The sequence below is a fragment of the Jaculus jaculus genome, chromosome 9 (genome assembly GCF_020740685.1).
Source record: "Jaculus jaculus isolate mJacJac1 chromosome 9, mJacJac1.mat.Y.cur, whole genome shotgun sequence".
Taxonomy (NCBI): Eukaryota; Metazoa; Chordata; class Mammalia; order Rodentia; family Dipodidae; genus Jaculus; species Jaculus jaculus.
The window spans coordinates 126474021-126499045 of record NC_059110.1 but is presented as its reverse complement, the minus strand read 5'-3'; the positions used below and the strand labels follow the sequence as shown (position 1 = coordinate 126499045).

At 50.8% G+C, this 25025-nt stretch overlaps 1 protein-coding gene across 1 annotated transcript in view; it reads right to left on the bottom strand.

The window, feature by feature from the left end:
* The window catches only part of LOC123463554, a 189873-nt gene that overhangs the window by 8410 nt on the left and 156438 nt on the right, over positions 1-25025 (bottom strand). The window contains exon 4 of the mRNA XM_045159571.1: positions 13080-13146. Within this exon, the coding sequence (XP_045015506.1) occupies positions 13080-13146 (67 nt within the window). The remainder of the gene's footprint in view (positions 1-13079; positions 13147-25025) is intronic.

Genomic DNA, 25025 nt, shown 5'->3' with positions numbered 1-25025 from the left:
GGCCACCTAGCAGCCGACTGCCAAGGCCTTTCTAATACCTTCTAGCAGTAACAGACCATGCAGCACTGGGCCACGCAGGCACTCCTGTCCCCTTTATGAATCACACTGGAAGGGAAGTCATTCGTCACACGTGTTCCTTGGCAGGGACAAACTGCCAGGCCCTCTTGACTGGCTCCAGAGGTTCCCTGTCGGACTCTGCCATTTTCCCAGATGTTGGAGGGTTAGTGGTCAGTCCGCAGTGAGGACAGAGCAGGCCTCTGGGGCACCAAGGAAGAGAAAGAGCACAGGCCCTTCATTTGTGGCTACTTGTGGGCTTCTCAACTCCCGCGTGTTCTTTACCTGTGCTCTAGGTCAGCCAGCAGCCTGCTGAAGACCGTCCGTGCTGGGGAGGCACATGGGTGGGTGGGAGTATGGAGGTAGACGGCCAGATGGGTGGACAGTGAATGGCGGGTGAGTGGATGGGAAAATGAAGGATAGAATGCATGCACTCGCAGATTACTAACAGTACAAGCTGGTTATCCTGGAAGTGTGAGAGACATGAAGCAAGAACATGCTTCCCTACCAGCGGGAACCCCACAGGGTGACAGTTCTCACTGGAGACACCCGGGCTTCATCACATACAGCCAGATGAGGGTTCAAGCCCAGGAGCAGCTGTTTATGAAATTGTACGAGACTATGCAAGCTACTTCAGTTTCTCTTTAGCTCAACCAAAAAACAGAGAGAACAGTTGTACTTAGTGAGGAAGTGCTGAGTTACATGTGAGAGACTGAATCAGTAGATCTGCCTTGATCACTCTTAGCCCCTACAGCGCTCTCTCTGTTACTGAATGTACCCAGCATGTTTCCCAAGGAAGGAAGGAAGAATGGACTGAGCCATGTCCACGGCTGTGTGTCTTGTGCAGACCAGACCATGCTTGGGAGGTGTATAAAGATATCCACATCCTCCATTGATCGACTGATTGTGTTTTAATTTTACATACACATGTATGTATATATGTATATGTGTGTGTATGCATACACTATGTATCCATATACACACATATATGTATATCTATGTGTGTGTGTAGTTAAATCACTAAGCTTGCTCTTAGCATTCTGACCAGTCTCACCTGCTCTGCTTCTGTGTAGCACAGACCACTTCTAAAACTTAGGAACAGCTGAGCCCACAGGCAGAGAGGGCATGTAAAGAGGGGGCGAGGCGCTGAGCAGGAAGGGAGCTCAGAGTCCCCACGGCAAATAGCAAAGCTACAGACCAGCACTTCATTCTAAACCAGCTAAGGCCAACCTGAACTGAGCCTGGACCCTGCCGTTATCAAGGCCAGGGCCTGTGCACGCTAAGCAGGCACTGCAGCCCCGAGTGACACCCCCACCGGATATCCGGCTTTTGCTTCTTTCCCTAGTACACTTTATCTATCTCCTACTGGCTCTCAGTAGCAAAACCACAGCCTTTGGGGCCAGGATGGGTCAGCCCAGTGGGAAATGGCGTCCATGGGGCTCTGTCTGCTCTGCCCTGTTCAACTCCACACGGCCTGACCAGCTTGTTGCATCTATGTCAAGGTGACAAGGGGAGGTGGGTCTCAGCATGCCCTCCGTTCACGAGAGGACCACCGCTTCCCTAGGCTGCAGCTGGACTCGGAGGCACTGTGAGGTCAGGCACAAGTTCACAGAACAGGCCACCCACACGGTACATCAGGGCTGCCGGACTGTCCCCGGAGCCAGAGCTACCCTGGCCCTTGGCCCTGACTCGGAAGACTCCACCATATGGCTTCCCTGGGGAGCGGAGAGCAGGAAAGGAAATGAGCCAGGGACCATGCTTAGGCAGGGGCTGGAGGATGACTCGTCTTGTCCCCAGCAGGCCAGAGCGAGAAAGGAGAATGGAACGGGTGGTGGCTGATTGTAACAAGGCAGCATGAGGTTCCTTCTCTGGGCTCCTCTTTCTCTCTGTCCCCTGGATATGTACCCTGCGTCTGACCTGAACTTGAAACCCCCCCCCCAAAACTTGGGTGACACCACCATGGGGACCGGGAAGCTGGCTCAGAAGTTTGGAACCCTAGCACCCATGTAAACCTGGATGCAGTGATTAAAGAGAGACAGACGTCCATGACAGGGTGCACTTAGAGCGATGAGAGGCTTAGTAAGGAGCATCATGAAGCCCGCAAGTCAGTCAGTGTGGCCTACCCAGCAGTGAAATAAGAGAGACCCAGTTTCAAACGAGGAGGAAGGAGAAGACCAGCACCCTAGGGTTGTCCTCAGACCCCCCCCCCCCATGAGTGCTGTGGCACATCCCCTCCCCCTCCCATATCTCACACACACATGTATACAGACACACAAATAACAAGAATTTAAAAAATAAAGAGGATTCAACTGGGTTTTTATGTTTGCAGAGAACCTTAACTGACTGTAGGCAGCTGAACAAGACAGGAAGAAAGGACCTCTCCTTTGTCCCAATTGTCCCCTCCTCTTAAAGTCCAAGTGGGGAACAACAGCAGGCTGGGGGGGGGGGACAAAATCATGACAGCTCTGTCCTCTCCTTTCCCATCCAGGTTCTCGGGTTCCATAGCTTTTCTGTCTCCTTTGGTCCTCAGGCCACAGTCCCATCCCTGTGGAGCAGGGCCGGGGGTTGGGGTTGTTGGGCGAGGCTCAGGGAGACAGAAGGACAGAGCTGAGGAGACATGCTTTGGCAAGACCTCCAAGAAAAGAGCCCAGATGCCTCATCTGGGAGGAAGGCAATCTTCCCAGGTTGCTTGGCGTGCTACGACTTGCCAGCAACCAGAGCCCGGGCTAGCAGAAGGGGGCGGACAGCAGAACCAGAATTCAAAGGGGCAGCCGAGGGAGGGCCCACGTGGGGGAAGGGGAGGCTTCAGTGAATCATATAAATTAGAGACAGAAGGGATGCCAGGCCACCTTCGTTTCCTTCCTCTCCTAATAGGAATTATCTCATTAGCCTCGAGCGTCTAGAGGCCAACTTGAAATGATTCTTGTCATGGGGAGTTCAATCTTAGGCATCCCCCTCCCACCAATTTGATCTCACTCCCAGGGGAGCTGAGAAAACTCTTAAAGGAACAGCATACCAGGACGCCAGCTCAATCCACTTAGCAGAACAGGCTATATGTGCATGCCACATAATGCCCCTAACCCTACATGTCTGCTCACAGAATGTACTGTGAGAACACATGGGGGTGAGGCTAGGCTAGGCTAGGCAAAGATATGTCCTCTTATTCTCTACTCTTACATCATTAAATAGAATTATTCAAACACAAAATCAGCAACATTTGGATCCCTGGATCCTATAAAGGACACAAGATGCCACAGACCACCAGAAGCTAGATATAACAGTATACAGCTTGATTTTAGCTTCCAAGATCTGTTTTATTTCATGAAAGGATACATGATATTTATTTATTTATTTATTTATTTATTTATTTTGCAGTGCTTGGAATCCAACATGAGGCCTTGTGCAGGCAATACAAGCATTCTACCACTAAGCCACATGATTATCCCTGGAGGTCTCACCTTAGACTGCTGGCTTCTCTGTTGTAAGAGAAGAAATGTGAGTTGTTTGGAACCACCAAGCGTTTTGAGATTTATTAAGCAACTTGGGAAACTAGTGCAGTTAGGAGTAAAGTTCTTACTGTAAGGATTTGTCTTCAGAGCCATACTTCACAGCAACAAGAAAAATATCTGTGAGAAACATTAAAGAATTATTCAAGAATAATGACGCCATGGTCCTACAATGAAATACTACCTCATCACAAAACTCTCTCACTAGTGGGCAGAGTTACTAACAGAGCCCCTTCTGACTTTTGCCTGTGTAAAGTTGCACCTTTATTTGCAAGGTGGTATGAGAGTTAAGGATGGTTTGATCCTGGTCTCTCAGAGAAGCAGTAGTGGGGGAAATTTAGCAGAGAAATGCCAAGCAGAGCCAGGGCATCCATATGTTTGGCTGCTATGACAAAATGCTACCTGGTGCCTTGAAACATCAGGAATTCATCCTGTGCTCATTTCTGGAGGTCAGAAATCCAAAGTCAAGAGGTGGTTCCGTCTGGTCTCTCTGGAGGAGAATCTCTTTCCACACTTCTCCCCCAGCTTCTCTAGGTGATCCCTGACACCCCTCCCTTTACAGATGCTTCAGTTTTGCCTCTACCTTCCTGTCACCTTTTTTTGCTGTGTTCCTATTGAAAGACTGCCCATTGGATATGCGGCCCATCCTAGGTACAGGATGACTGTATCTCCAGGTCCTTACCTGATTAAATCCACAAAGATTCCCTTTATCTAAGCAAGATCACATTCTGAGGCCCTAGGGACACATGTATTGGGTACTGATCAAAACACTAAGCTGGCCTACCATGCCAATCTATTCTTCTCTCTGGTACATGTATTTTTTTTTTTTTTTTTAACTATGGGGGATGCAACCCAGGGTCTAGTGCATGCTAGACAAGTACTCTTTCCAGCCCTCCGTTTCTATTGTTCAACTGGAGTTGCCAACCTCAGAGTGGGTGGCCTTAGGAAAGATGAAAATCCCCACCATCAAATTGTCTCTGTGGAAAACACCTATCCATACGACATCATGGGTCTGGATGGGAGATGGCACTAAATGACCAAAGCATGAGAGGAAGGATGGTACCAATACTACCAAGTTCAGCACTGAGTGCTACTGAGATGCATGCTCACTGAAGTGGTATTCCATCAACCTGAACTCCCCTTTCAATGAGTGCAGGGATCCTCACAAAACAGAATAAGCCAAGAAAAGAGAAGTGTTGGGACTGTACAGATAGCTCAGTGGTTAAGGTGCTTGCCTTTAAAGCCTAAGGACCTGGGTTTAATTCCCCAGTACCCACGTAAAGCCCGATACACAAAATGGTACCTGCGTTTGGAGTTCGTTTGCAATGGCTTGAGGCCCTGTCATCCCTATTCACTCTCTCTACCTGCCTCTCTTCCTCTCATAAATAATTTTTTTAAGGGAAATGCTGAGAATTGGATGGCACATTTTTGGTGTGAGTGTGTGCGCACGTGTGTACACGTGTGAGTGCACGTATGCACAGGCCACAGTATGCATGCAGAGGTACAAGGAAAACTCTGAGCGTCAGCCCTTGCCTTCGCCTTGTCTGTGGCAGGATTTCTCCTGGTGTTCAACACTGTGGTCCCCAGACTGGTTAGCCCATGGGCTTCGGGGTGTTTACTTGACTGCCGTGGCGCACTGGCGCTGCAGGAGTCTGCGGCAGCTTCTGGCTCTTATGTGGGTTCTGGGGGTCTGAACTTCGGTACTCATGCGTGGGAAATAAGAACTTTATTCCTGTCTGTATATTTGATGGCAACTGACAGAGCACCTCCGTGATTATGCTGCACTCTGGGGTAAAATTTGACACCCCTAAGTGTCTCCCCCTCTTCTTTGATGACAAGAAGGTAACATTCTTAGACGAATCCTAGGGCAGCAGCCACGTGACTCACCACCCCAGTGAGGGTATGACTGAGGTGCACTGAGCATCCCCAGACTGCCTATGTTGGCAGCTGGAGGGTTCTCCTGGGGAAAGGGCAGCAAGGCCCTGACACCTTTTTCTGCACCTCCCCAGCCCCCAAAGAAGGGACGTGAAGGCAGAGGAGCCAAGGGCTGGCTGCCTGCTCCAGCTGAGGCCCAGACAAATCACACCTACCGGACAGGATGGGCGACTTACCAGCTGTGGGAGGCCCAAGAAGCTCTTAAGCCCCAGGTGGGTACCTGTAAAACCACCTTCCCAGGTAGCCCAGACCTCAGGCCCTGCTTTACAGGCTAAACACCGTAAGCACCTATCTGGGTGGCCCTTAGCCACTCCCAAGCCTTGTCACATGCTGGGTGATCTCAGAGGGCCTCACGCAGACACACACCCTGTCAATAAGCAGGACAGGTGTTCTTATCATCCCCACCTTACAGACGGGGAAGCTCTGCCTATGTGGGCAGAGCCATGTGTACAGGGCATATGGCCACCCAGAAGCGTGGCTCCGGTTCTTGAGCCAGCATTCCCTCAAGAGCCCAGGCAGCCCGATGTCCCCTGGGAGCCCTTGAGCGTCTGTAGAAATGACAATAAATATTAGGGGACATCTCTTCCCGAGGCTTCCTCTGGAGATCTGGAGTAGCGAAATTGCCTTTCCTCTTCCTGACTAGTAGTGTGGGACGGGGAGGGCAAAGCCTTGGCAGCAGTGGGCCTGGCTTGTGCCCAGGCTGTGCCTCCCTCAAGAGTGGCAGGGCATGCCTTCAAGGAGCTGGGAGGAAAACCCGCCCAACCCGTACTTTTCCAGGCAGGGAGAAAGAAGGGATTAAGCAGAGCTGATCTGAACTCTTCGCTTTATTTTTTTATCAAAGTCTATTCTGGAGCAGGGTCTACCATCTCCCTAGCCTTCTCAGGAAGTAGCTGGTGGGCATCAGAGATGAATGGAGCAAGAAAAATACTACCATCTTCTGGGGCCACAGCATGACGTCATGATCCTCAATTCAGGGCCTCTTTGGAGTAGCTTGCTTAGGTTTCGTTTTGTTGTTGTTGTTGTTGTTGTTGTTTTTTGGGTGGACCCTTTGGGTTGACACAATTCATGCCACCGAGGGATCTTCCCTGTAGATGCAACTAACAGAGGAAGCCAAATGCTGACTGACACCTTCGGGCAAGGAAAGAGGACAGGTCAGTCCCAAGTACAGCAGAGGTCAGGATGTGGGGATGGGCAGACTCCTTGTAGCCGACTTTCCAGAAGGACAGATACAAGGGGCTGTGGCTTCTCTCCCTGGGCCATGCGTTTGTCCCTTTCTCACCTGTACCTCGGCAGGTGTTGTGTCTCTGGCATCTTTACCGTATTTGGGGCCAGGTGGAGAGAAGCAGCGAGAGGGCGAGGGGAACGGTCTGCGAGCTGGGGAAGGACGAGACGCCAACCGGCCGTGCTCTGTTCCCATGACACTCTTACTGGCAGTGTTAATAACTAACCGCATCCCAGACAGGTACTGGCAGCCTGGCCTCAGGAGCTCTTGTTCAGGGTTGGAAGTGAGTCATTTCCCTTTTTTATAGTCTGCTAGCTAGCTGAGTCACCCAGAGCCGACCCTTTCACACAAGTCCTCACACCCTGGTCAACTCCCAGAGATGCCCATAGCTTAGAACTGTCTTCTTCCCAGGCCAGCTGGACTGCACGGAGCTGCCCCCTGCAGACCTTGTGAGCGACCATCTTTCTGCATCCCTTCCCCTTCCCCTCTCAGCTGGGACAGCTGAGTCACTGTCCAGAGGGAGGTCCAACGGGCTGCCTGAGAAGCACAGCACTTGGCAGGTGGATCCCAAGGGACAGGGTGTCTTCACCTTTAATAACATTTACGCTAAATCATACCTCCTCTACCCTCTGCTTGGGCACAAGATTAGAAGTGGAAAGTGTCAGAACGGACAGCAAAACTGTGATTCAAATAAATCAATTTTACCACTCTTGTAGGCTGACGTCAGGTAAACTGAGTCCCATGAGAGCGAACAAGACTTTTCCTACTGGGTGCCCAGTGGTCACTGAGGCCAAGACCCCAGGCATTCAGGCGACTCTGGTTTAAACCTCTCAGGACAGATATCAAATGAAGATCATGAGAGGGAAAAAACGCATGCATTCCTGAGCAATCCTTTCCCCACATGCTTATGGTCTCATAGTTTTTTAATTGAAAAGAGACTCAGAGAGGGAGAAAACAAAACTATTAAAGAGACTACATTGTGAATTCCAGATCAGCTTAGGCTAAAGAGAGATCCTACCTAAACAAAACAAAACAAAACAAAACAAAACAAAACAAAACAAAACAAAACAAAAAAACCAACTATCAAAAATCCAGAGGCTACAGAGAACTCAACACTAAATACACTGCCAACAAGCTTGCCATGGCTCGGGGAACTTTGCAAAAGGGGGTGTGAAAACATTGTAAGAGCCACAGAGTGGGTAGGAATGCTCTGAGGCACCATCCTCTACCACATAGGAACTGCCTGAGCCCTTCATGATCCTACAGTGATTACCACAACCCCACCGAGAAGAGACCCCTGGGGGATGGGAGCCGTGGGGAGGAGATAAAAGAGTATAACCTGTTATAACATATAGATAATTAAAAAACAAACACTACCCTTCCCCAGTAGTGTGGGGATTTACTGTTTTCCTCATCTCCAGAAAGTCCATCTTGCTGTTACTCGCTGTCTGCAACAGCAGCCAAGGCCACAAGCCCTCAGGTGGGACAGCCCCTGCTCTGCAGCAGCACAGCTCCAGGCAGCTGTAAGGCTGAGCAGAGATGATCCTGTTTCTTCGCTCAGAGCGGATGACTGAGGCTGAGGGGCGTGCTGGGTCACGGCGGCTCTGCCAGCCAGCCTTAGCCTTCTGGGTGAACTCTGCCTGCTCTGCTCCCTCAGGTCTCTGCACGGTACGGCCGGGCGCCGGTTACTTCCTCATCTCTCAGGAGTCACTGTCAAGCTCACCCAAGGGCTCAGCATGCAGTGGCTGGCTGCCTCACATCCACAGAGCACCCCAGACTTTCCAAACTGCCTTTTGAACTATGCTGCCACTGTGGTTTCTGCCAGAGCGAGAGGGGCTCACACCCGTGTGTGTATACACACACACACACACACATCTTGTGCATAGCCACAGCCAGCTGAACTATGGCCATAGCACTGGGGTCCACATGCCAAGAGGTGAGGGACTCCACCCCCAGAGCTGGCTCAGGTACCCAGTGAGTCACCAGCCCTGACCTGTGACCATGATGTCCCAGGGGAAAGTGGGAGGCCCGGGGACGGAGCCTGCTTCAGGGGCACGAACCAAAGTGACTCATAGTCGGATCCCGAGGGGGAGTTCCGTCGGTGAGTCTCTGGGATGGCACTGGTCCCTGGCTGAGCTCACTCCTGCACTGTGACACTCAGACCACAGCCCTAGATGTCCCCTTTCCATTTCTGTCCTGGTGAGAATGGCCATGTGAGCCAAGGCAACTCTTCCCTCCCCCGCCCCGCCCCCCACCAACAGCAACACACACACACACACACACACACACACACACGCACGCACGCACGCACGCACGCACATGGAGAACGGAGGAAAGAGTGTGTCCTCCCTAGGTGTCAGATTTGTCATCAGCTCCAGAAGTCTTTCCTCCTGCTGCTGACCCGGCCCAGGAGCCTTGGGGGCTGTAACACAGACGATGTGACAGTTCCGGGACAGGCAGCACGCAACGCAAGCACACGCGAGTAATTCCGTAAGGCTACCATGCACAGTTACGGCTCCTGGGGCCTGGCTGTCACGCCGCCATCTTGCCCACGTTCCTGGGTGGTCAGAGTACAAGGCAGTGCAAGGAGCCCTCCAGAGACAGGCTTCACCTCGACGGAAACACATGGGTGAGGATCCCACGCGTACATTTGCAAAGCTTCCCCAGGGACCCCTGAAAATGGGTTCAGCTTCCAGGTCCCACCCAATCACAGGGCAGGTCCTCACGGGCAGTCTCAGAGAGAGAACCACTGTAACGGGTGTGAACTTCGGGCACCCTCAGCCTGCCCCTCTTTGGTGGCCACTGTGGCTGCAGGCAGGGAAAGCCGAGAGGCCTGGTGGCCGACGCCACTCCTTTCTCCAGCTGCCAGGTGGCACACTTGCACATTCTTACAGGAAGGCAAGAGAAGGCTTGAATGAAGGTTGCAGACAACGAAGAGGCACCCGAAAGCCAGGGACATCCCCTGGGGAGCTCCCCAGTAATATTAGCTGCTCTGGGGCTTAATGATGTCACCGTCAGGGGTCCCTTGAACATACCTGGCACCCTTCCCTGACCAGACACAACTGGAACAGGAAAACAGGGGCATTTCGTCTCTCTCCTATCCCTGTTCCCTTCATCTTTCCCTTTTTCTTCTGCCTTTGTTGCTGTGCCTGCAGGTGAGGGAGGGGAGGGGAGGGCCCTCCTCGTAGGCAGCCCAGACCCCCAAGGCCAGAGGCGGCCTTCATTTCGGCGGATGCGAAGCAGCTCTCAGATGCAGCCTGGCTTTTCAGCTCATCGTCAACACTCTACTGTCGCGAGAGTGATGGGGACCGACAGAAATGGGCACATTCAATGTTCCTCAGCTTATGCCCTTTCCTCTCAAGCCACTCTCTCCTCGGGCCTTCCATTATCAGACCCTGCAAAGGGGCCTTGGACTAGAAAGTGGGATCCCAGAACACTTAGATCCCACTGAGGCTCTAAGCCCCAGGGCCCACCCTGCTCTGGCTCTCGTCCACGCGGGTGCTCACCCCTCACCGAGCCCTCCTCTACCCACACCGGGTTCTCAGGCCCAGCTGGTGCCTCCCACGCTCCTGTTTTGGGTTGCGCTCTCTGTCCCAAGCTCTCTTCCGTCAAGCACATGCGGCCCCCTCCCCTCAAGGCCACTGCTGTTTCTCCCCCGACTGCTGCAGCCTGCCCTTCGCTCTCTCCTCCTCGCACCCAGCTGCTTCTCCTCCTGCTGTTTGTTCTCGATTATTCGCGTGTGAGCCACTTGCACTTCACTGCTGATCACCAGTCCTCTCCTCACTGGGAGGCATGCGCTAGGAAAGCTCACAGCTGCTCTGCTCTGTTCTCGGCCCAGCGCGTCCCTGTTGGGTGAGCGGGTGGGCGAGCGAACTGGGGCACAGAGAAGAGGACCACTGCCACTAAGGTGGGAGGAACGGGCTTCCTTCTCTGCCACACCCTGGCGCTGGTTGGGGCTATCTGGGAAAGGAGTTTGAGGGTTGGTGCAGGACAAGAGCGGGGTTTGCACAAAGGCAGGGCTCACGGTTGGCCTGGAAATCCCCTTGGAGTCACTGATTAACCATTCCTGACCCCACCACGCACACAGCCTGCCGGATGCCCAGCCCAGGCGGCAGGTAGAGAGTGAGCGCTGTGACTGATGCTCAACACAGGGCCACGTCCCCACCAGCGAGTCATCTGAGCATGCCACCTGCGTGCTCAAGACCAACCGTGAAGAAGGACAAGGCAGACAGCGAGCCGCCCTGCCATACTCGCCTCCCGAGCTTTGAGTGGGGAGGCACAGGCAGTGACAGCCTTCAGGGGAGACGGTGGGCCAGGGGAAGGAGTGGACAATCTATGGGACCCTCAAAGTTGTGAATTTTGGGAAGGTAAGGCCCACAGAAGGCCTGGAGGGTTGGACGGGGAGAACACCTGGAGGCAAGGGGCAGAAAGAGTCCAGTGTCGGGGTGGTATGCCGTGCAGGAGAGAGGGAAGGATGGGAGATGAGACGGGGATCCTAGCAGGTGTGAATGTTGGGATAATGAAGGGAGAGCTGAAATAAGGGTTCCCTCCCACCTCCCCATGCTGGTACTGCAGGCGCGTGTACCCCCGCCCCGGCTTTCAGGTGAGGGCTGGGGACTGAGCTCAGGTCCTTAGGGCTGTGCAGCCAGCACATCACTGACAGAGACATCTCCCTGATCCCGTCAATAACTTCCCCAAGTGACATACAGAAAATGGGGCTTAAAAGAGAGACTTTTGGAAGATGTAACTTAGGGGAGGACAGACCAGAAGTCCCAGATTAGAGCCTTTGGTGGCTCACCCAGATGCCTCTGCCAAAGCTAGGGGGAGAGCAGGGACCAGGGTGGGGGGGGCGGGGGGGAGGGAGGAGAGGGAGAAGGCTCAGATGCAAGCTGTCTGTCCAGAGTGTCAGGACTTAGCACTCGAGTGGATCCTGGCTATGTCTTACTTCTTTCAAGCCCCCTCCCGCAGTCTCCCCCAAGAGCAGGGAGTCAGCATGACCCTTTGGTGGATGAGGAGATGGAGTTTAGACATGTACGTGGGGAGGTGGCTGAGGGGATAAAGCAATCTCTGCTAGCACGAGGCCCTGACTTCGGATCCCCATAAGGAATCCACAGACAGAGTCCATGAAGACAGACGCTGGCTGGGCCTGTGTAATCCCAGCACATCTCATACGAGGCGGAAAGCACAGGCAGAATGGCCTGAAAACTTCGTGGGCCAGCCAGCCTGGCAAACGCAGTGGTGAACAATAAGAGACCTCGCCTCAAACCAGGGGAAAGGAAAGACCAAAATCCAAGCTTGTCCTCTGACCTCCACATGGGAAATGGAGCGTGCGCATGCCCGACACACACACATACCTATTACTGCCAAAATAAAAACAAGGCAAAACAGAACATACCCTGGCATTTCTCAAATGCTTCATCTCCCCCAGCAGCCAAGCCAGGCACTAAATCTCACTTCAAGCATGGGAATGTCCACGTGTCCCCACTTTACAGATGACCACACCAAAGTCCCAAGCAGGGAAAGTCATCAGCCAGGCCAGGGTAATGTGAGGAAGCGGTGGAAGTTGGATCTGATCCCAGACCACCAGGGTCCACTGTTAGAACAGCAGTGTCTGTGCAGTTGCGGAACCCTGCCCTGCATCCCTGGCACCCCCTTTCCCAGGCTGGGTACAAAACAAAGGAACGATCTGCTGGTGCCTGTAATCAAACATGCCCACCTCCTGAGCCTGCCGCTCAGTACCTACCACTGGGATTCACAGCCAGAACTGCTGTAGCCGCTATGGATGGAGGAGTCTAGACAGCTATGGGCAAAGCCAGCTCTCGTATAGAGGGAGAGGCCGTGTGTTCCACATCCAGCATTATTAGGACCAGACTCGGGTCGGCAGCCTTCCAGAAAGCCCTGAGATCCTGTTTAATCCTGCGGGGAGAGTCTCTACACTCCTGAAAGGCACAGCAGGTGCAATCCACCTGTTTCCTATCTCCTGCACATGACTCTCCTGCTCAGACACCTGCCTGGCTCTCCCCACATGCTGCCACACCCCGGGGCCTGTAGCAGACTCTGTGAGAAGTGCAGGCAGCGGGGGCTGATGGGACAATCTCATCCCTTGAAATGGCAACACAGAGAGAAGTGTGCATGGCCGGGTCTGAGCAAACTGCGCTGACCGTGCCTTTACCACCCGATGCTCCAGGCCCTCTCTGGTGCTGGTCTGCGAGTGTCCTGCTTGCCCCCTGTGCTCTGGCTTGGCACCTGCCAAATGTGCTACGGGGTTGTGAGCACGAGGGTGTTGTCCAAAAGGGGCAGAATCCCCAAAGCAACAGGAACCACAGGGATACAGCTATGCTGTGACACGAGGTGGAGCTCACCTTTTCTCTTGCTCTTCCTTGTGGGGTCAAGGCACCCACCTCTGCTAGCAGCAACTCCTGGCTTCACCTAGAAAAATAAGCAGAGGGTTACACCTGGGGATAAGGGAATAACACCAACTTCAGAAATAACATGTGGAGGGAGTGGCTCCTGAGCGCTGGCCTCCGCCCCGCCCCTCAGGGCACATGGACGTTTAATACTTGCTGTTAGATTCACTTATTCATTTTTGAAACAGGGTTTCACTGTGCAGCCCAGGCTGGCCTCAAACTCACGAGTCTTCCCCTCTGCTCCCTGAATGCTGGGGTTACAAGTGTTTACCTCCACGCCTAAATGACAGTTGCTCGCATTCAGTAATATAGAATAAAACCACATTAATGCAAAATAAAAGGAGCAAGCCATTTCTTTTTTGTTTATTTTTGTTTTATGAGGTAGGATGTCACTGTAGCCCAGGGTGACCTGGAATTCACTCTGTAGTCTCAGACTGGCCTTGAACTCACAGTGATCCTCCCGAGTGCTGGGATTAAAGTCATGCGCCACCATGTCTGGTTGCAAGACATTTCTTATGGCAATCATGGTCATGACAAAATTGAAGAATACTTCCAAGGACATATGACTTTTTTTTATAACAAACTTGTTAGAATAAACTAAGTACACATGAGTATTACTGGCCTTTTTTTCCCCCCAAGTTATTAACAAAACTCATATTCACAACAGACCTCGACTGCAAAACAGCCAGTGGCCAAATGGTGAGCTGTTCTGTTTGTTTTGACTGGTCCTTTTACACAGCCTCCTACGATACTGCTTCTTTGTGTTCTGACCTTGCTGGAGAACTGAACTCATGAAATGGGACAATGAGTTACGAGCACGGGTGTCTGGCCCCTGCCATGCTTCCAGTCACGAATGACGCTGCCCCCTGTGGGGGTCTGGAGTGTGAGACTGCTTCACGCCACCATGTAATTCCTGAACAAATGTGCAGGTACCAGCAGAGTTGCTGTCATTGTTGCTGTGAAAACAGATACTTAATCTTTAAATCCGGCCTCTGTTCAATCTAATGCAGACACCAGGAAGAGTACTATTTCAAAAGGTGTTTAGAGATAATAGCCTCATTCTAAGCCTCCCATCATTAGGCTCAAAGAAATCACTCTAGACCCTTAGGTTGGCGGGTGAAAACAGAGAGAAGACAGACAAGGGGGGAAAAGAACACCATCAGATTTGAAACAGAAGACTTGTAACCTTCACACACAAAGAGAAAGGATTGTTTGGGTGGCATTTTTGTTCCATGCTGAGTGAGTATCGCGCATCACCACTCCAGGGGTTTCTGAGTTCCTGAGGACAGGGCTGGGCTGGTCCTCTGTAGCCAACAACTCCAGTCACCGGGGCAGATGGAGGCGGCGGGGGCGTGCTTCTTACGCTGTAACACCCCTCCCCGCACCCCAGCGCCACGTTCACTGGCTCTACATCTCACCATCCCATCTACCCACTTATCCCATGAACAGCCGCGGATGCAATAGGCATCTGACCACAGGGTGAAACAAACTGACTGGTGGAGCCCGGGCGTGCCATGACACACCTGGAGCCCCACCGGCCAATTGGCAAAGACAGAAAACTCGTCGCCAGGGTGTAAGCCAAACCGCGTGCTTGCCCTCCACCAAGTGCGACCCTGCATCTGGAATGGACTGCCTCCCCTTTCTGCAAGGCTGCCCCACACCCACCCAGTTTTAGTTCATTATTAGGTGGAATATAGCCCATGAGCTTCATCAAGCTGGAGCCCAGATAAGCAGAAACAGCTTAGCGTTTCCCTCCCTCCAGAGGAGACCTGAAGTCATTGGACTAGGATGCGATCTTCAGTCCTCACACTCTCATGACGCCTCAGCTCGGCCAATTTAGTGCCAGTCACTGGGGGAGAGAGTAGTGGGACCCAGGGACTGGGACCTTGAAGTCCCGGAATTGGGGGCAGTTTCAGGAGGGGAGGGGGAGGGAAGGGGTGCTGGGGCTACTGCCCTGCTCCTCCATGTAATACTAAAGTCGGGTCCCACCCCAGCGGCTCTGCCTGGTCTATAGTAAGGCCCAGGAACCGGGGTGTTCCCTAAAAGTTCTACAGTCAAACCGAGACTCTAATGGCTGTATGGCTACAGAGGAATTGAGTAGGTTTGGGGTGGTGGCCTAAGGTTTTGAATTGTTTTTTCATTCATTCGTATACACACACGTATATAAATGTGTGCGAGATGTATACGTATGCAGGCATCTGTTTGTAGGTGCTCATGTGTGTAAAGGCCACAGAGGTCAGCATCATGTGTCTTCCTCAATTGCTCTCCATCTTTATTTTTTTCACGTTTATATCATTTATTGCTATGCTTAATTATTAATAAAAACTCCGTGGGCACCCAATTGATTTTGAAAATACTGGTTTCAGTTTTTATTTTATAATGTTAAAATGAAGTAGAGCCTTTACATGGATACAACTTGTGTTGGGGCCTTCACTTCCCTCCTCCCTGACCCCACTCCACCACCGAGGGGCCTCCTGGGTGAGACCACGTGTACTGGCCTTGGAGTTGTGGGTTACGAGTTCTTGAGCCGTGAGAGCGGCAGTCAGTCAGTCCCACTGTACTTTTCACTGAACTCACAGCACAATCAGCCAGCTAGCTACCGAGCCCCAGAGAGCCTTCCGTCTCGGCCTCCCTGGCGCTTTTACCACAGGTGCCTGCTACCACACTTGGCCTTTATGTGGGTGCTGGGACTCCTAATTCAGGACCTCACATTTGCCCAGCAAGTATTTTACCAACTGACCCACCTCCCCAGATCCAGATTCTGCACTTTTCACATGCTCTTGATGGAACCCAAGGCTGGGGTCCCCTGGAACCAACTGAGCAAATAACCACACTCGGGGGCACCTCCCGCGGCCATGGCCCAGGATCTCAGACAATACAACCTTACTCTGGCTGCCAGCCACAGCTTCCCTTCTAGGGCAGACACTCCTGCAGGAGCCCTGGAGAAGGGCGGAGCTGCCTCTGGAGGGGGTCCCTTCTCTCTCTGCACTCCAGCTCCATGGGGCCAGCTTCTGTCCTGTGGCACACCCCCCGAGAGATCTCAGCATTCAGCAGGATGTCTGCTTCTGCTCTGTTCTTCTCCACAGTGGTGTGGCAACCTGGGCACCCCAGGGAGGGAGCCTGGCTGCCCAAGGATCCCGACTCTTTCCCTGGCATGCTGGTTGGCATATGGCTTGGGAGCCTTGCCATGGTTGGTACACACGTCCCACCATGTAAGCACAGCCTGTATGTTTACAGAGGGCGGGAGACAGCAATGGGAGGCCCAGCTTCAGAAGTGGGTCACACGGCAGTCCCATGCCTGACCAGAACTCAGAGGGAGGCAGGCCACTGACTATAACCCGCTGTCCACAGGCTGCCCCAAACCCCCCCCTTCTGCTCACTCCTCACACCCCCGCTCCCTGATAGGTTTCTTCCGGAGCCCGGCTCCCAATGCCTGAATCATGTGCTAGGACTTAAACAGCTCAGCTACCAACCAAGACAAAAGGACCCACTCCTCCTAGACCCCTTTAACTGAGGAGTGAAGGGGTCTTGGGTATGACTCAGTGGGTTAAGCATTTGCCTATCATGTGCAAGGGACTGGGTTCCACCCCTAGCAACGTAAAAAAAAAATTAAAGAGAGCTGGCGCGTTGGCTCAGCAGTTAAAGGCACCTACTTGCAAAGCCTACCAGCCCGAATCCAATTCTCCTGGACCCATATAAAGCCAGATGCACAAAGTGGCACATGTATCTGGAGTCTGCTTGCAACAGCAGGAGGCCCTGGCCCTTCTGCTCTTCCTTCCTCTCTCCTTGAAAATAAGTAAACAAACATATTTTAAAAACATTTTAAAAAGGAAAATGAGGGGTTTGGCTATTCCTCAGTGGTGCTGTGCTTGCTTAGCATAAGCAAGGCTGTACATTCGATCCCAGCACTGCAGCAAATAAAATAAACAAGGAAGAAATATCAGACGGGGTGACTTCTATAGAACAGGCCAAGCAGCTCTCCCAAGGCTCACTTCCAGGAACTTCCCCAAGTTCAACACATCCACCAGGCCACAGACACTTCCAGAGGCCCACAAAAATGTCCTCGTTTCTTTTAAAGCCAGAACAAACGACTGTTACAGTAATCCCTAGGTAACAATGAGTCCAGCCTGGAACCTGCTCATCTTTATACCACTGCAGCAATAAAACTGTAGCTGTAATTTTTTTTTTTTTTTTATTGGAGGAAGGGACCTGCACAGATAGAAACAGAGCTGAGACCACTTGCTGAATGACCTATTGCTGCTTCTCGCAAGAAGATCTTTCTGGGAGATGTCACTCCTGCCAGGACCCGTCCTTCATGGCCGGGTTGCCATCTTTGCCCTGTGCTCTGGCCACGGCTTGTGTGTTTGGTCACGGGCAAGTCCAGCGGTGGCCCTGCATGCTGCTGGGTCCGTCTGTGGCGAGGCACAGGTCACACTGGCTGTCACCCCCACCCATGTGCGAGAAGCACAGCCTGGCGGGACTAAAAGCCCAAACATACGCTCAGCCCCCGCAGCATAAACATCAAGCACACATCACACCCAGGCCTATAAAAGATAATTATACAATCTCATGTGGCAAATTAATGCCACAGAACTGTCTAATTCTCACAATGAATTCAAGGGTTGGATCGGCAGGAAAAATTAACCTGGATCTTTATTAGGATTTGCCCCTGGGTCAGGATTAAGGTTCATTTATCTCCTTTATTTTCTTGCTGAGGGAGTATGGAAAGGCCTCCCTTCCTGTCTGCCCTCCGTACCCAGGCCAGGCCTAGCTTTTAAGTAAGCCAGTTTCCTCCAGATCCTTCCCAGGTGGTGCCGGACCAGCCAGGCTCAGATAGAACACCACCTGGGAGGGACAGATGGATGGATGGACAGACAGGTGACGGAGCAGATGAACAGATGAAAGGAGAGATGGGTAGGTGGGAGGGTAGGTGGGTAAGTTTTCCAAGGAAGGAATATTTGAGGGATGAGGAGATGGATCACAGGCTGAAGGTGCTGATTTGCAAAGCCAGCTGGCCCAGGTTCATTTCCCCCAAACCTCACATCAACCCAGATGCACAAAGTGGCGCATGCATCTGGATCTTGTTGCAATGGCAAGAGGCTCCAGCACACCTACACTTACCCCACCACCAACCCCAATTGCAAATAAGTAAAAAATATTTTTTAATTTTTTTTTATTTATTTGAGAGTGACAGAGAGAGGAGAGAAAGAGGCAGAGAGAGAGAGAATGGGCTTGCCAGGGCCTCCAGCCACTGCAAACAAACTCCAGACATGTGTGTCCCCTTGTGCATCTGACTAATGTGGGTCCTGGGGAGTCAAGCCTCGAACTAGGGTCCTTAGGCTTGACAGGCAAGCACTTAACCACTAAGCCATCTCTCCAGCCCAGTAAAAGTATTTTGAAAAGATGTTTGGGCACCCTAAATTGAGGGATTCATTACCAGACACTAAGACAACGCAAGGTCAACAAAGCACTAACATATTCCCAGGTAGCAACTTGCCCAGGTAGTTCTTTAGGCCCCACTCTGAAAGGTTTACTTGCCAAATGTTCTGATATACACATTTCTCTAAACACCCTCCTGCCCACCCAGGAGAGGTCACTAATAGGAGGTGGTACCCGTCCCCTTCAGACATTACACAGCTAGCTAGATCACCAAAGTGCTGCTACCCAATGCCCAAGCAAGCTGATTCCAAAGGAGGGTTGTTACCCTTCATCTAACAAAAACAAACATTATAGTATGTATGCCTGCCTTGACTGGGGTTCCACTCTGGGAAGGCAATTTTCTACCCAAACTCCTATGTCAGTCCAGACATGACCACATGACCGAGAGCTTGAAAACCAAGGCTCTGGTCAACAAGGAGGAATTCACCTTCACACATATTAGGCCATTGGTGGAATACTATCAGAGAGCTAAGGTCGTGATGTGCACAGGGGCTGAGACTGCATCCTTAATTTTGGTACTTGTGAGCTCAACCCATGAAATTATTCCGATGTGCCACTTATCAAAGAGCAAGAGTGCCTTTCCAGGTCTACATGGAGAGGAGACAGCAGTTTGGTCTTCACGCTGTCATAGGTACCAGGCCTCTGTGCTTTGATTGAGGGTTTATTGCTGATGGCCAGTCTCACTGTACTAGTCAACTTCTCATGGCTGGAACAAAATACCTGACAAAAATCAGTTTAAGGGAGGAAGAATCTCGTTTAGCTTACAGTTCTCCCAGAAGGCAGAAGCCGCCATGGAGGAGAAAGCGTGAGGGAAGCAGAAGCCCATAACATCAACAGGGGGAGGCAGAGGAGATGAACGTTACCACTAGGCCCGCTTCCTCTGTGTATTCAGCCCAAGAATCCAGTCCTTGGAGAGGTGCAGCCACAGTTAGGGGGGCCTCCCATTTCAAGTAAGCTAAGTCAGAAAATGGCTCACAGCAATGGCCAGAGAATTGTTCCTATGGTGATTCTAAATCCTGTCAAGTTGACAGCCAGAAAGATTGACCATTGCAACCACCTAAAACACACATTCACGGGCACTTTGTGTGTGTGTGTGTGTGTGTGTGTGTGTGTGTGTGTGTGTGTGTGTATTTCTTTCTCTGTTTTGTTTTATTTTGTTTTTCTGAGGGAGACTCTTGCTCGAGCCCAGGCTGACCTGGATGGAATTCACTGTGTACTTCCAGGCTGGCCTAGAATTCAGGGTGATCCTCCTGCCTCTGCCTTCTAAATGCTGGGATTAAAAGCATGTGCCACCACACCCAGCCTTCTTTCAAGGACAATGGTTTTACAGGAAACATGCTTTTGTGTGTACGCTTGGGCTTTCTTTTCTTTCTTTTCTTTTTTTGAGACAGGGTATCATGTAGGTCAAGCTGGCCTCAAACTTCCTATGTAACTGAGGGTGACTTTGAACTCCTACATCCTAAGTATGGGGATTATAGAGGCGCACTGCAAAGTTTTTCCAGTACTGGCAATCGAACCCAGGCCTCATGCCTGACAGGCAACCACTATACATCCCCAGTCCAGGAAACAAATAGTTTTGAGCAACTGCCCCTGAGTTACAACAATGGAAATGTCCTTTCGTAGACGTAGGCCATGAGGTGATCCACTCAGGAGTGCTGTAAAAGACGAATGGGACATGAAGACTAATATCAAACAGCCCGCGTTTTCTCTGGAGTTTTCGCCAGCTCTTACACCCCAGGTCCAAAGTAGTGGAGATAAGCTTGCACTTTCTGGAAGGAGACAAAAACATCCACTTGAGGGATAAAGCAATTGTGCAGTCTTGGGAGGAGGAAGGCCGCAAAGATAAATAGCTCTTTTCCTGAACACTGAGTAAGTGACACCAGCTTTCTTCTAAAGTGCTGGCCGTCCTTCCAGGTGTGAGCGGAGGGCAGGAAGATGGATGGCAGAACACCAGGAGCCAGCCGGCAAGGTGCTGAGGACGCAGGGGGAGCTCACTTATGTTGAGCCATCAGTCTTGAGTTCTAAAGGCAGAGCGTTCAAGGTCAAAATCGTAACTTGACCACTAACTACTTGTGTCACCTTGGGCCCTGTTTAGGTGTCATTTTTCTCAAATAAAAAAAAAAAAAATGGAGGTATTAGTGGCCCTGTCCCTTGCTAGCACTTCACGGCCACAACTGTTATTTCTGGTTGAGGATGGAAGACAGGCCTGTACGTCTATGCTCATTTCTCTACTGTTACCATGCATTCAAGTTTCCCCCGTATTTCCTGGACCATTGTAACTAATCAATAAAGACTAGGGCTGGAGAGATGGCTCAGCGAGTAAGTGTAAGCGCCTGAGCTGGAGCCTCAGAGTGACCCAAAGAGCAGGCCGACCTGACGGCAAGTACAAGGCCACCTCAGAGGCAGTTACCAGTACAGGGACAGAGGAAAGGTCCAGGCTCGAACCATGAACCTGACCAAGAATCCTAACCCAGCTGACAAGCCACAGGGCGCAACAGACCTTCTCTGTGGCATGCTCCAAATACCTGTGCCATGACCCAGGGCTCTGGTGACACTGCTGTTTCAGCCCAGGCAGCTGCAGAGATGCTGCCGGAATGAAGATGGTCTGAGCCTGAGAACCAGGATCCAGAGTCCTCTCACCGACTCTGGGGGCTGCTAAGGGGAATGTGTGGGAGGGTAACAAGGGGCCTCATACAGGACCCCCATCGCAGATGCTGCTGCACAGAAAGAAACCTTTCCCCTCTCCCTCTTCCTTAATGATGCTTTGGGTCTCTGCCCCCTCCCCCCCCCCCCCCGGCTTCTCTCCTAAGCCCCAGGTTGCCAGGTGCCTACACAGCAGGCTGGTCATAGGCTCCTATGGAATCTCAGGTTCACCTCATCTAAGCCCGTCAGGTCATCTCCATCTCAGCCAGGGGAAGCTCCCCAGGGACCAGTGAATGGACCTTCCCCCTCATCATCTGGTGGGAAGCCTTCTTTGAAAGTCAAATTAATCACTATACCCTGTCAGTGCTTGTGTTTGTGAGCCATCTTCTTTTAGATGCACATGGCCATGACGGTCACTCAAGTCCTTGTCAACCTAAGCCCGTCATGTTTCCATGATGCCATTAGCCGAATGTTTCCTATGCCCCAGCCCTTCTTCTACCTTAGTTCCCTCGACAACTCTCTCTCTAGTAGCACTTCTCATCTTGTTCATTACCCTTCCACTCACTAGTTCTTCTCCTACCTGAAAGTTCCAAGGGCCTTTGCCCTTGCTGTTTCCTCAGCCAGGAGCACTGTGTCCAACACTACTCAGTACCCCTTTCCCCAGCACTTCCTCACAGAGGCCAGCCAAGTGGAACCTCTCTGTTCTCCACTATACTTTAAACTCAAGTCTCAGATTTGCTTCACCTTTTGATGAAACTGTAAGATCCTTGAGTGTGGACAGTTTGTTCATTCATTCTCCACTATAGGATAAAATGCCTGAAACAGGCCCCTTTTATAGATAAATAAGAGGATGAACAGAGTGTGGTTACGTGAAGGATTGGGTAACTGAGCTATAGAAGGATTCTGCACTTGTTAAGGTCATTTGGCTGCTAAGCAGATGAGTGGACATCTGCAACAGGGCCCTCTGCCTCCGAAGCGCAGGTAAGGGAGGCCTGTCACTGTTGCAGCCATCCCTCCCTTGGGCTCCTCACCTAGGGTGTGCCGGCCCATCACATTCCATGTCGTTCTCGCACCTTACCAAGCCTGAACCACCCATGAGCTTTGCCAAACCTTGCCTGACAGTTGCCAGTGGCTCCCTAGCGCCTTCCAAATACAGCTCAGATCCTTCCTTGTGGATCCAAGGCCATCTACGCTCCAATAGCTCCTTCTTCTGTCTCCAGTCTTCTCTGTACACCTGCTCTGTGACACAAGTTCTTAAATTATGGGTTGCAACCATACGAAGCGGGATGCCTGAATGTAGACACTGCAAGAAACTCGGCAGCAGTAAAGTTTCCAAAGACGCAGTGACCAGCCTGAATTCCGACTCGAATGCGTGTTGGGTCCAGCACTCACCTGTGATGCATCCTGCCATCTCACTGTGACCTTGGTTTTGAAAACACTTTGCACTGCACATGCCATCAAACAGTATAACACCAACCTACACTGTCTACAACACTCTAGCTCAGATTACAGGCTACCATTTGTTAAAATTTCAGTGTTTCCACCGTATGTTCAATATTTTTGCTTTTTGCTCTTATAGAAACATAATGGCCCATGGAAAACAAAGCCTAAGTATTCCTCAACATGCATGAAGCAAGCTAGTCTGTCACTGGATGATACAGTGTCCTAAGAAGTACAGTTTGAACTGCTAACCTGCGGTTCATAGACAATAGTTAAGTGAAGTTTGGCTTGAGGTTAAGGCAAAATTTCCAACAATTTCTGAAATGGCCATAAACATATGTCCACCATTTTGTACTATATATTTATGCAAGCTGGCATCTTCTGCCCTGATGACTGTAAATCCAGAATATTAATCAAATCCAAAAGTGTTAAAGATGTTCTATGTCCTATATTATGAAATGTTCAGCAGAGATTTAATTCTTGATGACAAAGTCAGTAAGCTTATCTACCTCATTAGCATGTAAATTTGCTTTAGTGCACAGTTATTATACATATAGCAAAGAATTATTTTAGAAGAAATTTCTTCATGATTCATTACCAGTAAATGTTTGATTTTCATACCTATTTTGTATCCCATGTACCTAGCTATGTAAAAATTTGAAAGGTGCCAGTAAAAGTTAAGAAAGCCTGTTCTATAAGCATCTTTTTTTAAATTAATTAATTTATTTACTTATTTTTAATTTTTATTAACATTTTCCATGATTATAAAATATATCCCATGGTAATTCCCTCCCTCCCCACCCCCACACTTTCCCATTTGAAATTCCATTCTCCATCACATTACCTCCCCATTACAATCATTGTAATTACATATATACAAATCTTACCTAATTCTCGTTCCCTCCTCTACTCTTTCTCTCCACCACACCTTCCCTGAAGCTAGCCCACATCTCATTACCCATGAGAACAGGCCTCCCAGCCCTCACATGAGTGCCCACATTTTCTTCCTGAACCCCACATTTGGCACTGAGCTTAGGATAATGAGGGGGTAGTTTAACCTGTATCCTTTCTCCGAGAAAGCCTTAGACATCATTATTGTGGGCAACTTACCTTAAATATGTGAATTTTCTAGAACCTGGCATAGCCCACAGATTGCCAGTTAAGAGCAGCCTCAGTGTAACCCACGGTATCTCTGCCCTACATTCGTGGCCAGCTGGTGTCTGACCTCCACGCTGGCCACTCGCTCTCCCTCCTGTTGGAATGGGCCAGCTGTTCCTGATGGCCTTTGTACCTCCTCTCAAATCCTTCCCTGTCTGTCTCCATCTGAACCTAGTCTGACTTTGAGCTCCCCATTAGATCTTCCTTGAATAGCCTTGAACTTGGATTGAAAGTGGAGCTGACAATCTGTAGTTAAAAATAAAATCCAAAAGTGTTCAAGCCCATCAGGTTTTCTCCTTTCAAACCACATCTGTGTCCCTAAGGACACCCAGGGAAGACACATCCATGCCCAGTAGCTACACCAAGGCAGCACCCCCCCCCCCCCGCAGATTCATGATGTCACTTGTGGCTACATGCTGCTTGCAGCCAGCTAAAAGCCGAACCACAGAAGGTATCTCAGGCCCAGGTCCACCAGCCTTGTGCCAAGCCAGAGCCCCCGTGTCTGGGTTTCAGCATGTTTAAATGGAAAATAAAATGTTCAACTCCAAAACACTTTTCCAATGATATTTTAAGGAAAAATGAGATCACAGAAAATCAGGGAGGTACTTTTAAACAGTGTGACCCCAAGCAACTTTTTTTTTTTTCAAAGAATCCCCTGAGAGGCTTATTTACAAACTGGGGTGGGAATGAAGATGCGGAGACCTGAATCCCAGAGGACCACATGGACAGCAGACATACCATGCTAACACAAAACTCTTACGTTGTTACGTGAGCCCATGGTCTTTTTAAAAAAAGAGCCCGTCTTGTCTTTATCACTTTCCACAGGAACCTGAGGTCCCTTAGGTTGGCAAAAGAGCTGCCACTGGCCCCTTTGCCAGCCAGGTCAACATCTACCTCTGCCAGAGATACCAAATGTTTCCTAACCCACCCCAATCCCAGCTCACGGGGCTATGAAATAATTATTTGTGTTAACTCATAGCATTAATTAAAAAGCATTCAGCCAGGCCAATTCTCATGCTTTTAAGAGTCACCTGGGTAATCGCCTTTCCATGCCGCAAGCCTGTCAAAGGACTGACAGACTGACATTTCACAATGTTGTTTGTTTTAATCAAGAAGCAGGGAAACGCCGGCGCGACTCTCCTTCGCGGTTCACTTTTCGTGCGTCTGATCTATTGATTGGAAATCCTGGCTTAACAGCTATCGGTGCAGTGAGGCGAGGGA